The 10,525-nt window shown below is 27.6% G+C and overlaps 3 protein-coding genes across 3 annotated transcripts; 2 read left to right on the forward strand and 1 right to left on the reverse strand.

Moving 5' to 3' along the window:
* Positions 1–230: 230 nt before the first annotated feature.
* LOC136781581 (uncharacterized) lies at positions 231–3,197 on the forward strand. The gene is made up of 5 exons (XM_066740473.1): positions 231–926; positions 1,000–1,336; positions 1,442–1,552; positions 1,595–2,269; positions 2,329–3,197. The coding sequence occupies exons 1-5, from the start codon at positions 231–233 to the stop codon at positions 3,195–3,197; spliced, it is 2,688 nt and encodes an 895-aa protein (XP_066596570.1).
* A 1,699-nt stretch (positions 3,198–4,896) lies between these two features.
* Positions 4,897–6,258, reverse strand: LOC136781582 (uncharacterized protein PF3D7_1120000-like). The gene is made up of 2 exons (XM_066740474.1): positions 5,989–6,258; positions 4,897–5,904 (listed from the first exon to the last, which is right to left on the reverse strand). The coding sequence occupies exons 1-2, from the start codon at positions 6,256–6,258 to the stop codon at positions 4,897–4,899; spliced, it is 1,278 nt and encodes a 425-aa protein (XP_066596571.1).
* A 225-nt stretch (positions 6,259–6,483) lies between these two features.
* LOC136781583 (putative nuclease HARBI1) lies at positions 6,484–8,084 on the forward strand. Its single transcript, XM_066740475.1, has 6 exons — positions 6,484–6,495; positions 6,767–6,917; positions 7,002–7,158; positions 7,295–7,539; positions 7,610–7,742; positions 7,820–8,084. Exons 1-6 carry the CDS (start codon positions 6,484–6,486, stop codon positions 8,082–8,084), a joined length of 963 nt encoding a protein of 320 aa, XP_066596572.1.
* Positions 8,085–10,525: the final 2,441 nt, after the last annotated feature.

Genomic DNA, 10,525 nt, shown 5'->3' on the forward strand with positions numbered 1-10,525 from the left:
TCATAAATTGGTATGAAATTGAAATGTCTAACATAAAAACTCAATTAGAAGAATTTCAGGAAAGAGATTCTGGTTGGGCTCTTTCGAAAATAATAAATATTGTTATTCAAATTATTAAATATCATCTAATGACAGCATCATCGTATATCAAATTACCTCAATGGATTCAAAATTAACATGCTGTTATTAATGTTAAAAATCGAGGCAAAGATTGTTTTGCATGGGCAATAATGACAGGATTATTTCCAGCAAAAAAAAATTGTAATTTATTATCATCTTATCCTCATTATAAAAATTATTTGAATTTTGAAGGTTTAGAATTTCCAATATCCATTAAAGATATTCCTAAATTTGAAAAATTAAATAAAATTTCAATAAATGTATTTGTAACTGAGAAGAAAAAAATTTTACCTACACATCTTACGAAAGAAGAGCAAATTAAACATTTTAATTTGTTATATATTTCAAATGATTATAATTATCATTATTGTTTAATTAAAAATTTATCATATTTACTATCTAACCAATCTAGTAGAGATAAACATACAAAATATTTTTGTAATCGTTGTATGCATTATTTTAGTAGTAATGATAAATTAATACAACATCGTGTTGATTGTAATCTGGTAAATGATTGTGCAGTAATACCTCCTGCTAAAAATAATAATATTTTACAATTTAAAAATTATTATAAAAAATTGCATGTACCGTTTGTTATATATGCAGATTTCGAATGTCTACTTGAAAAAATAGATTCATTCTCTGTTCCTGCTAAAGCATTTCAACAACATAAACCGTATAGCATTGGATATTATGTTTCGTGTAATTATAATACTAATTTATCACGATTTAAAATGCAACGTAGTATTGATTGTGCAAAATGGTTTACCAACGAACTTCAAAAAATTGCTGTTGAAATATCAGAAGTAAGTACACAAATGAACAAAATTTTTATTTATTATTATTATTTATATTGATATATATATATATTTTTTTTAGATAATAAATGATATTAAACCAATGGAAATGTCAAAACAAGATATTCAAAAATTTGTAAAGGCAAGTTTTTTTTATATTTGTGAAAAACCATTTAGTGTAAATGATGTAAAGGTTCGAGATCATGATCATATCACAGGATTATTTAGAGGTGCTGCTCATAATTCATGTAATATAAACTATAAATTAAAACTAAATATTCCAGTCATATTTCATAATGTAAGTAATTATGATGCTCATTTTTTAATTCGTGACATTACAAATAGTTTTGAAGGCGATGTAAAAGTAATACTATTAAATACGGAAAAATATATGACTATAATTAAATTTATAAAAAATAGTAATATTAAATTTATATTTTTAGATTCATTTCGTTTTTTGAATTCTAGTCTGGAAAAATTAGCCAATTACGTAGATTAGAATAATTTTACGTGTTTGAAATCAGAATTTCAAGATATTAGTTTGAATGCTTTTAATTTATTAACACATAAAGGTGTGTTTCCATATGATTATGTTAAAGATTTAAATGTTTTAAATGAATCAAAACTTACATCTCGTGAATTATTTTAAAATCATTTAAATGAATGTGAAATTTCAGAGAATGATTATACAAATGCTCTTAAAGTATGGAATACTTTTAATATTCAAAATATCGGTGAACATTCTGGTTTGTATCTAAAAACAGATGTTCTGTTGTTGGCAGATATTTTTGAAAATTTTAGAAAATCATGTATAAATAATTATAGACTTGATTCAGTTCATTATTTTAGTTTACCAAGTTATACATGGGATGTAATGTTATTTTATAATGATATTAAGTTGGAATTAGTAACTGATATAGATATGTTAACATTTATTGAACGAGGTATAAGAGGTGGTCTCAGTCAATGTTCTAATAGGTATGCCAAGGCAAACAATAAATTTTTATCAAATTATAATTCAAGTGAATCATCTCGTTATTTAATGTATTTTGATGTAAACAATTTATATGGTTGGGCAATGTCTCAGGCTTTACCTTTTGGACAATTTGAATGGGTTGAGAATTGTGAAAATTTCAATGTAAATGACTATGCTGATGATTCAGATACAGGATACATCATAGAAGTTAATCTTTCTTATCCTGAAAAAATTCACGATTTACAAAGAGATTTACCCATGTGTCCGGAAAATAAAAAACCACCAAAATCAAAAATTTCAAAACTATTAGCAACATTAAACAATAAGTATCGTTATGTAATGCATTATAGAAATTTGAAACAAGCTTTAAATCATGGTGTGGTTTTGGAAAAAATACATAGAATTTTAAAATTTAAACAATCATTTTGGTTGAAGAGTTTATTGATTTGAATACTAAATTACGAACTGAAAGTAATAGTGATTTTGAGAAAAATTTATACAAATTCACGAATAATGCTGTTTTTGGTAAAACTATAGAAAATGTACGTAAGAGATGTAATGTTCATATAAAAAATAATTGGGGAGGTAGATACGGTGTAAGATCATTAGTATCAAAACAAAATTTTTATCGAATTTCAATTTTTGACGAAGATTTAGTTGCAATACAAATGAAAAAATTAAATATTATTATTGATAAACCAATAATTATTGGAATGTGCGTTTTAGATTTATCTAAAGTATGTTTATATAGCTTTCACTATGATGTAATTCTACCAAAATTCAAATTAGACGTAAAACTTTTGTATACTGATACCGATAGTTTAATTTATGAGTTTAAGTGTGAAGATATTTACGATTTCATTCGAGAAAAAATAGATTATTTTGATACAAGTGATTATCCTATTAATAATAAATATAATATACCTTTGGTTAATAAAAAAGTAATTGGTTTAATGAAGGATGAATGTAACGGTAATTTAATGTCAGAATTTGTGGGACTTCGATCAAAAATGTATGCATATCGAATCAACGGTGTTAATAAGGATAAAAAATGTATTAAAGGTATTAAAAGCTATGTTGTAAAAAATATAGAATTTGATGATTATATAGATTCTTTAAAAAATTTCAATACATTAATATGTAAGCAAAATATAATAAGATCAAATTTACATAATGTCTTTACAATTTGTGAGGAGAAAATAGCGCTAAGTCCATACGATGATAAAAGATATTTAATAGCAAATTCAACTGATACATTACCATGGGGTCATAAAAATGTAATACAAGTAAATTATGAGAATTAATAATACTTTTTATTTAAAAAAGACATTTTGATTACAATAATAATTACAATACGTTATTTTTATTAATCCACGAATTATGGTTTGAATTTAATCCTAACCATTTTACAAAAACTTTATTTCCATTTTTCCGTAATACTTTTTCTACTAAGTATACATCAGGATTTGCAAAACTATGTAGTTCATACTCGTAAAATCCACCTGCTATTGATTGACCAGTAGAATCCTTTAATAAATATGTTATTGGATTTGTTCTTTGAACTTTTTCTATTCTAAATACTTCTGTTGTCCAATTCGGTGTATAACTCTTATTAAATAAATGTTTATATTTACTTATAAGAACAGCATCGCCAACTTTATACTTTGCCTGTGCAGCTATTTTTATGAAATTATACACATTTTTCAATAAATATTTTTCTCGTTCAATTGTTATACTTTGTGGAGACATACCAATAGTTCTATGCTTACGATTGTTGTAATCTTTAACTAGATTTGACAGTATGTTCAGCCATTGATAATTTCCATTAAGCGTAAACATTTTCCACATACTGCTCTTCAATGTTCTAATGAAACGTTCAACTACTGATGCTTTAAGTATACTATACGTTGAATAATGATTAATTCCATGATGTTTCATTATTTGCTGAAAATTTGTATTGTAAAATTCTGTTCCATCGTCAGTTTGCAAATTTTTTGGTTTTCTCTTTTCTAAAACTTTGGAAAATGCATGAGTAACATTTTTCCCACTTTTAGTTTTAATTGGTATGACCCAAGCATATTTTGAAAATACATCGATAATTGTCAATATATATTGATGATTTTTATTAATTTTTGAATACAATCGCATATCCACTAAATCAGCTTGCCACAAATCGTCATATCCATGAACAATAACTCGTCTTCTAATAAAATTTTTTCGTGCTGGAGCATGTAATTCATTAACAAGTTGTTTTTTTTCTTTACTCATTTCTGTTTTCCCTTATCCAACAGTTCGTGTAATTTTTTCAATAATTCTTCAAAATTACCAGGTTCATTCTCTGGAGTAACTGAAGGTACTGTAGGAATTGGTGGGAAGTTAGGTTTTATAGTAAGGTTTTTTTGGTCTTTCATTCGTTTAATTTCCTCGGCTAATGTATTTATCATACTTACACCAAAGTCCATTTGTTTCTTAATTTCACCTTCGTTATCATCATTTAGAGCTTTAACGTCAGTTTTTAATTTATTAATATCTTTCAAACTTTTATTTGTATCCTTATTAAAAGTATCATGTAATAAGTCTTTTTTTATTTCATTATTAACATAGTCGTTTATAGTTTTCATTTTATTTTCCAAATTTTCAAATTTATTTTTTTTCTGTTCAAAATATTTGTTAAATTCATTAATTTGATTGCTTAAATCCACTTTTTTAATTTCATCCTTAACATTCTGACTCAATATTTAACATTATTCTCTAATTTTCCAACTCTTCACTCTTCTTTCTGTCAAAGTCCTCCTCGAATTTTTTCATTCTATCATTCAAATTCAACTTCTTAATTTCAGTCTTCACACTCTCGCTCAACGATTTCACACTATTTTCCAACTTCTCAATTTCATTTTTCTTCCTACCAATATCTTCCTCGAATATTTTCCTCTTATCATCCCAATTCATATTTTTAATATCACCTTGAAGCTTTTCGCTCAATAATTTCACAGTTTTCTCCAACTATTCAATTTCACTCTTCTTCTTGCTAAAATCTTCCTCAAATTTGTTCCTCTTATCGTCTAAATTCAAATTTTTAATGTCACCTTGAAGCTTTTCGCTCAATGACTTTACACTATTTTCCAATTTTTCAATTTCATTTTTCTTCCCGTTAAAGTCTTCTTCGAATTTCTTCCTTTTATCGTCCAAATTCAAATTTTTAATTTCACTCTTCACGCTCTCACTTAACAATTTTACATTAGTCTCCAATTTTTGAATTTTGCTTCTCTTCTTACCAAAGTCTTCCTCAAACCTCTTTATTCTATCATCCAAATTCAATTTTTTAATTTCACTCTTGACACTGTCACTCAAAGATTTCACACCAATCTCCAACTGTCCAATTTCACTCTTCTTCCTGTTAAAATCCTCCTCAAATTTCTTCCTTTTATCGTTCAAGTTTAAATTTTTAATTTCACTCTTAACACTCTCGCTCAGTGATTTTACATTACTTTCCAATTTTTCAATTTCGCTCTTCCTATTGTTAAAATCTTCCTCGAATCTTTTTCCTATATTCTCTAAATTTAGGTTTTTAATTTCATCTTGAAGCTTCTCGCTCAACGAGTTTACACTACTCTTCAATTTTTCAATTTCACTCTTTTTCCTATTAAAATCCTCCTCAAACTTCTTCACTCTATCATCCAAATTTAATTTCTTAATTTCACTCTTGATATTATCGCCTAACGTTTTCACATTAATTTCCAACCTTTCAATTTCACTCTTCTTCCTGTCAAACTCCTCCTCGAATTTTTTCTTCTTCTCATCCAAATTTAATTTCTTAATTTCATTTTTAACACTATCACTCAACAATTTCACATTACTCTCCATTTTTTCAATTTCACTCTTCTTCCTGTCAAAATCTTCCTCAAATTGTCTTGCTTTATTTTTCAAATCAAGTTCTTCTATTTCATTTTTTACTTTATCATTCTGTAATTGTACATTAGTAGTTATTTTATTAAAATTATCTAATTTTTTCTGCAAATTTTCATTGGAATCTTTTATTTTTGTATCCAAATCAATTTTTTGAATATTATTTGAAATTTCCTTCTGTAAAAATACTTTATCAATTTTTGTTGGATCTTCATTATTTTCTTTTTTTTTAACTTCTGTATCAACATATGATTTTGTCACTGCATCTGTATGGTTTAATGGTTCACCTAAATTTATAATTCGTCTTTTGTGTGCATTATATTCACCTCCATTAATGTTCAAAGATTCATTTTGATTTGCTGTTCCTACAATAGAATTATCTATTCTAGGTCTTTTTCTTGACACTGAACGATAACGGTATCGTTCATTTAGAGATTTACCAAACACATCGATGGTCATCGTGATACTGATTGAAAATGTGAAAATTATTTTAATTTATTATAAATCCAGCCTCTTTAAGCTCCTCAATAATAGATATTGAGCGTTTACGATCAGCGATCGGATTTTCAATTCAGACTGATGTAGCCGCAGTCATACAATTCATAGTTAGGCAGGATAGAAATTCCCTAGACTAATCGGATTAAAACGCTTCCGATAAGATAATCGGATCAAAAGGATTGCTACATGAAATGTCTTGTTTGCTGTGTTTACATACACAAGCACGTTTAATTCTTTTAAAAATATAGTTAATTGTAAATAATTATAATTAATACGAATTGATTCAAATTAATTCAGGAGATATAGAAGATTCTCTGAATATTTTCTTTGAAACTGCTAAGTAAATTTTAATCTTTTCGAAAAATGACCAATCAATATTTTATTAATTATTTTCAGTCTCTATGTTTAACTTATTATTAATATAGAATAACATAAATAATGTTATAGTTATTGTAAAAATTTGTTTTAGAATATGGATCTTCTGCAAATGTGGAATGTAATTGCTGAAGACAGTGAGGAAGAAAGTGAAGATTTGGAGTCAGTGCTAGGACAGGAAAGACAACAACATTTGAGAATTGAAAGTTTCTTTGAAAATACTGTACTCTATTATTCATTAACAGGTGATATCATAATTGACAATTATCATTACTATCTCTAAAATTAATATTAGTTTAGTTTTGTATATGTTTTCAATTTTATTATAGATTTCAAGTCACACTTTCGTCTCTCTCAGTCAACATTCGAAAGGATATTAGAAAAAGTTGGCCCATGTTTGGTGAGAAGAGATGGCTGTCCGAAAGTGCAGCCAGATAAGCAATTTGCAATTGCTTTATGGGTTCTTGGAAATCAAGAAGTGTACAGGTAAAATTAAAAATGTGGAATAATTTTATTGAAACATTAAATAGTGATTTCTCTAAAAGCCTATGAATGATAATTATTTAATGCAAATATTAGTTAGTTGAACACATTATAATTATTATCTTTTTGTTTTATATAGATCAATTGCTGACAGGTTTGATTTGAGTAAAAGTACACTATGGGAATGTGTTTTTAACGTTGCCTTTGTTTTAACTATCCATGTGAAGGAGTATATTAAATGGCCTGAACCACAACAAATCCTACGTAATCAGCATGACTTTTTGAACGTAGCAAATTTTCCTGGAGTCGTAGGGGTGATAGATGGCTCACATATTCCCATCAGTGCGCCAACTGATTATCCAAATAGCTACGTAAATAGAAAAGGTTTCCATTCTGTTATACTACAAGGAATATGTGACAATAATACATATGAAGTTTATTGATGTGTATGCAGGGTATTGTGGCAGTGTGCACGATGCAAGAGTGTGGAGTGTCAGTGATATAAAACAGTCAATTGATCAAAATGTTGACAGATACTTCCCAGAAAATACACATTTAATAGGTGACTCCGCTTACCCACTATTAAAGTACCTTCTAACCCCCCATATAAAGACAATGGACATTTAACTCATGCACAAATTCAATATAATAAAAAATTGTCAAGTACCAGAATAATAATCGAAAGAACATTTGGCCTTTTAAAAGCTCGATTTAGAGAATTACACTTTATTTATATGTACAATACTGATATGGTACCTCTGTTAATATTATCATGCTGCATTTTGCATAATATGTGCATCGACTGTGATGATGAAGCCTTTAATGTAGATTCAGAAGAAAATACAAATTTGAATAACAATATAAATGAAGATGTATTTATAGATGCAGAAGAGAAGCGATCAATAATTGTTAATTTAAAAAATTCTTAAATTATAAATGATTTTACATTCATTCTTGTGTTTTCTCCATCTTATAACATTTTCTGTTAATATTTATGTAAGCCTTAAGTTTTAAGAGGGTTTAAGTAATTCTTTATCTAACAATAAATTTTATAGTGTTGGTAAAATATATTAGAAAAAACGAATTAATTTTATGAATTTAAATGACATTTACCTTCTTTAATTTAATGATTTGTAGAAACTCTTGTCCTGTTTTGTTGTAATTATAAAGATAAATATTAATCTTCAAAGCATTTTTTCCAAAATCACTGACTCAAAATTTAGGATTTAAATAAATTAAGAGGATTTTATTAATGTTAGCTGCTTTAATAATTTTTGCTTTTAAATATGAATTTAATACAACGATCTACACTTAATTATGATAATTGAAAAATATATATTAAAATTTTATGTATAATAATCTAATCTTGAAATATATGGGTTTTACAATTATTTACTGAATCTATTTTTTAACTAAGTTTAATTATACTATTTTCAATAGTACTTTAATTTCTCGTCCTTATTACGTACGTGTAATTTGTGTTTCTAGTATATATTTAAGATTTTGTATTCGGAATACTGTGTTATCTTGATTCTTTCGTTTAAGTATAATTGTAGTAATTTATTGGTTCCATATCTGAAAGTCGTTATTTCGTTAGGTATATTTATGTAATATTTCCACACAATTCACAATTAAATAAAAATATCATAAATACAATACTTACATACGCAGCACTTATACTTTTTATATTCAACCATTTCTGGTTAAAATATCTTTAAGCGCCTTTTGTTACTTCATTTTTGGTTCCACAGATATTTGCCTCAGTAACTTTTTCAATGGCTCATACAAATGAAACAATTCATACATAATTTTGGGTGCTTCAAAATTTTTTAATTTTTGATAACATATTCTAAGAAAGAATGAACAAAAAGTAATAAACTAGTATAAAGGGTGTAACGAAACGACCGCCTTTTCTCGTAACTGGAGGTTCGGGGTGACAAACTGAGTGCACGTGTAAAATTTCGTTCGAATCGTTCAAGAGCTTTAAAAGTTATTTACATTTAAAAATCACCCTTTTTCGGTCCTTTTCGAACGACTTTGATTGCACAATGGAAAGTGAAAAAACAATTGATGAACACCCCAATTAGAATGTAAAAGTTATCGATCGCACGCGATAATACTTTTGCTATTTATTCCATTAATCTGGCTATCAGATCAATTTTAAAAATAGCAAAATCCTTTTCATTACATTTCCAATTCAATTCAGTACAGTTATCATTGACTGAATTTATGGAAAGAGCGAGAAGACGCAATGAAAAGGAAAATATCAACAACTAAGATGTCGCGCGAACGCACTGATAATTTAATAGGAAACGCATGAGGGCATTCTCTTTCTACTAACGAAGCTAAAGAGAATGATTCAAAATCAATACATTGATGATAGAGAAAACTAAACTTACCCATTTAATGTTCTCTAAGTTCTTTTACATCGAAGTTTTCGAAAAAGCTTCAAACTGGCTCTTCGATGATTTCCAGAAAGCACACTATCATTGTTTTTGCATTTAAGCATTCGTGAATTTAAACAAATTAGGTATTAACCTACGTTTCTTCAAAACACTGGTTAATTTGACACTTTTGAACTGTTTGAAGTAGGCTGATTAAGAGTAGTCGAAACGAATTACTTATTATTTCTCCTCTCTGTGTCTCTCTCTCTTTCTCTTCAGCATACTTCAAACAGTTCAAAAGTGTCAAATTAACCGGTGTTTTGAAGAAACGTAGGTTAATACCTAATTTGCTTAAATTCGCGAGTTTTTAAATGCAAAATCAGTGATAGTGTGCTTTCTGGAAATCATCGAGGAGCCAGTTTAAAGCTTTCTTAAAAACTTTGATGTAAAAGAACTTGAAAAACATTAAATGGGTAAGTTTAGTTTTCTCTATCATCAATGTATTGATTTTGAATCATTCTCTTTAGCTTTGTTAGTAGAAAAAGAATGCCCTCATGCGTTTCCTATTAAATTATCAGTGCGTTCGCGCGACATCTTAGTTTCTGATACTTTCCTTTTCATTGCGTCTTCTCGCTCTTTCCATAAATTCAGTCAATGATAATTCTACTGAATTGAATTGGAAATGTAAAGAAAAGGATTTTGCTATTTTTAAAATTAATCTGATAGCCAGATTAATGGAATAAATAGCAAAAGTATTATCGCGTGCGATCGATAACTTTTACATTCTAATTGGGGTGTTCATCAATTGTTTTTTCACTTTCCATTGTGCAATCAAAGTCGTTCGAAAAGGACCGAAAAAGGGTGATTTTTAAATGTAAATAACTTTTAAACCTCTTGAACGATTCGAACGAAATTTTACACGTGCACTCAGTTTGTCACCCCGAACCTCCAGTTACGAGAAAAGGCGGTCGTTTCGTTACACCCTG

This window comes from Prorops nasuta, unplaced genomic scaffold (genome assembly GCF_024137725.1).
Source record: "Prorops nasuta isolate Cenicafe-Biocafe unplaced genomic scaffold, Cenicafe_Pnas_1.2 PNAS00023, whole genome shotgun sequence".
Lineage (NCBI taxonomy): Eukaryota > Metazoa > Arthropoda > Insecta > Hymenoptera > Bethylidae > Prorops > Prorops nasuta.